General features: G+C 66.1%; 1 protein-coding gene across 1 annotated transcript in view; it reads left to right on the plus strand.

The window, feature by feature from the left end:
- The first annotated feature begins 268 nt into the window (after positions 1 to 268).
- Positions 269 to 2823, plus strand: part of LOC113486979 (dynein heavy chain 17, axonemal-like) — an 11006-nt gene continuing 8451 nt past the window's right edge. Inside the window, exons 1-7 of the mRNA XM_026861322.1 lie at positions 269 to 575; positions 957 to 1118; positions 1624 to 1857; positions 2030 to 2194; positions 2288 to 2383; positions 2474 to 2691; positions 2726 to 2787. Of these exons, the coding sequence (XP_026717123.1) occupies positions 369 to 575; positions 957 to 1118; positions 1624 to 1857; positions 2030 to 2194; positions 2288 to 2383; positions 2474 to 2691; positions 2726 to 2787 (1144 nt within the window). The 5' untranslated portion in view covers positions 269 to 368. The remainder of the gene's footprint in view (positions 576 to 956; positions 1119 to 1623; positions 1858 to 2029; positions 2195 to 2287; positions 2384 to 2473; positions 2692 to 2725; positions 2788 to 2823) is intronic.

The raw sequence follows: 2823 nt of genomic DNA on the forward strand, positions 1-2823 counted from the left end.
GTGGCTCCGGTGCCCGGGGTGGGCGCGGGGCCCTGCTCCCCTCTTGCACCCCCTGATGCGCTCAGAGCTGCTTTCCGAGTCCTGTCCGGGGGGCCGCAGCGTTTCCCCGGCCAGGGACAGGCAGGAGCCGCTCCTGAGGGCGGGCGCAGTGCCGGCAGCGCGGGCAGCCGGCCCCGAGCAGAGCACCCAGCACCTTCCCGGAGGCACCCTCCCGGCTTTCCGGGAGTGCCGGGCCCAGCCGATCCCTGCAGAGAACGGCTCCGAGTGGGTTTAAAACCGGGGGGTGACGGTTTCCCTCTCCCGCCCAGCTGGACCTCGCCTCCCAGTACGTCAAGGCGGCCGTGAAGAACATCCCCACCGCGTTCCTGATGACGGACTCCCAGGTGGCTGATGAATCCTTCCTGGTCCTGATGAACGATTTCTTGGCGTCCGGGGAGGTGCCGGGGCTCTTCCAGGATGACGAGCTGGAAAACATCATCGGTGCCATGAAGCCCCAAGTGAAGTTCCTTGGATTGCAAGATACAAGGGAAAACTGCTGGAAATTATTTATAGAGAAAGTCAGGCGTCAGTTAAAGGTAGGTGTTCCCCCGGGGGGGGGTCAGGGCTCCTGGTTTGGGCAGACAGGACACAGAAAACCGTGGTGTCATTACAGGGTGATGGGTTGGGTGAAACGCGTTTTCAAAGGCTCCTCCACCAACGGTGCACCCTGGGCAGGGTGGGGGGAGCAGCCTCCACACCCACCGCCGGTGCCACCAAGGGGGACCCAGCGCCGGCCCCCCCGAGAGGCGCGGGGTGCAGACACAGACCGTCACCCGCTACTGGGGAGGGGAGCTAATGGCTGGGAGGCGAGGTCCTGATCGCGAGAGTTTGCAGCGACTGTCCTGCTGCCCCCGGCGCGAGCTCAGCCCCCGGCAGCGGGGGGGGACACCCCCCTCACCCGCGCTGCTCTGCCCCAGGTCATCCTCTGCTTCTCCCCCGTGGGCTCAACCCTGCGGGTGCGGGCCAGGAGGTTCCCCGCCGTGGTCAACTGCACGGCCATCGACTGGTTCCACGAGTGGCCGCAGGACGCGCTCGTGTCCGTCAGCAGCCGGTTCCTGGAGGAGACAGGGGACATGGAGGTGAGCTGGGCGCCGGGTCAGCGCCGCCGTGCCTGCGCGCAACCGCCCGTCCTGCGGGCTGCGGGGGAACGGCCTGCACCTCTGCCGCCCTCCCTCCTGCAGTGCCCGGGGATGGCGTCTGGGGTAAGTCGCAGCCGCCTCCAGGCCCCAAACCGTGCAGGTGGGACGAACCTTTCCTCGTTTCCCACTTGTCCTTAAAGCAGCCCCATGAACAACAGCCTGGGAACAGCAGCTTTTCCCCAGTGCAGCCCGGGTTAACCTGGGGGATTAGAGCCAAGAAAACCAGAGCTGGGCTTAAGAACCAGCATCGTTAGTGCCGTGATTACCCACACGTCGCGGCATTTAAGGAAAAGCAGCACTTTGCCTCCCAGGCTCTGCGCCTGGACGCAGAACCGAGGCTGCGGGAGGGCTCGGTTCTACGCCGGCATTTCCCCACAGCCGCTCGGCGCCGCGGGTCCCTCTGCTCCCGCCAGAGCCTCACCCACCCCCTGTGCTCCTGCTGCAGCCCGCGGTCAAGGTCTCCATCAGCCAGTTCATGGCCTACGTCCACATGAGTGTTAAGGAGATGTCCAAGACCTACCTGGCCACAGAGAGACGCTACAATTACACCACGCCAAAGACCTTCCTGGAGCAGATAAAGCTCTACCAAAACCTGCTGTCGAAAAAACGGAGCGAGCTCACCGCCAGGATCGAGCGGCTGGAGAAGGGGCTGACGAAGCTGCAGAGCACGACGTCGCAGGTGCCTGCCCACAGCAACGCTTCTGCTGCGGGGCCGGTGCGGGGGGGCGAGGGGACGAGCATCCCCGCGGGGCGTCACAGTGGCCACGACGTCCCCAGGCCACACCAAGCCACCGCGGCGAGGCTGGGCAGGGCTGGGCAGACCAACCCTTGGTCCTCTCTCCCCTGTCGAGGTGGACGACCTGAAAGCCAAGCTGGCGGTGCAGGAGGCAGAGCTGAAGCAGAAAAACGAGGATGCGGATAAACTGATCCACGTGGTGGGTGTCGAGACAGAGAAGGTCAGCAAGGAGAAAGCCCTCGCAGATGAGGAGGAGCTGAAGGTCCAGGCCATCAACACGGTGCGTGGGGCTCAGGCGGTGCCCACCGCGCCGGGGCCCAACACGGGACGGGGCAGCACGAGCTCACCCCGCCCCGTCCCCTCGCCTCCCCAGAACGTGTCCGAGAAGCAACGAGCCTGTGAGACCGACCTGGCGAAAGCGGAGCCGGCGCTCGTGGCCGCCCAGGAGGCCCTCGACACCCTCAACAAGGTGGGCGACCCCTCAGCGGGAAGCGGGTCCCCGGTGGGTGCCGGCATCCCCACGCCGGGGGATGCTCAGCGGCCCCTGGTCCCTTCCCAGAACAACCTGACGGAGCTGAAGTCCTTCGGGTCCCCGCCCCAAGCAGTGGTGAACGTGACGGCGGCTGTGATGGTTCTGACGGCCCGCGGGGGCAAGATACCGAAGGACAAGAGCTGGAAGGCAGCGAAGGTCATGATGGGAAAAGTAGACGCTTTCCTTGACGCCCTGAAGAATTTTGACAAGGAGCACATCCCCGAGGCCTGTCTCAGGGCGTTTCAGTGAGTCCGGGGCCAGTTCCCGTGCCCTTGCCAGCGTCGTGCCGCGGGGCTGCCCCGGGCAGGCGTCCAGGAGGGACCCTCACCCGGGGGTTGGGGGCAGGAGCGGGGCCCAGGCGGGGGCTCCGCTCTCCC

Source organism: Athene cunicularia, assembly GCF_003259725.1.
Source record: "Athene cunicularia isolate RWA chromosome 18 unlocalized genomic scaffold, athCun1 chr18_part1, whole genome shotgun sequence".
Lineage (NCBI taxonomy): Eukaryota > Metazoa > Chordata > Aves > Strigiformes > Strigidae > Athene > Athene cunicularia.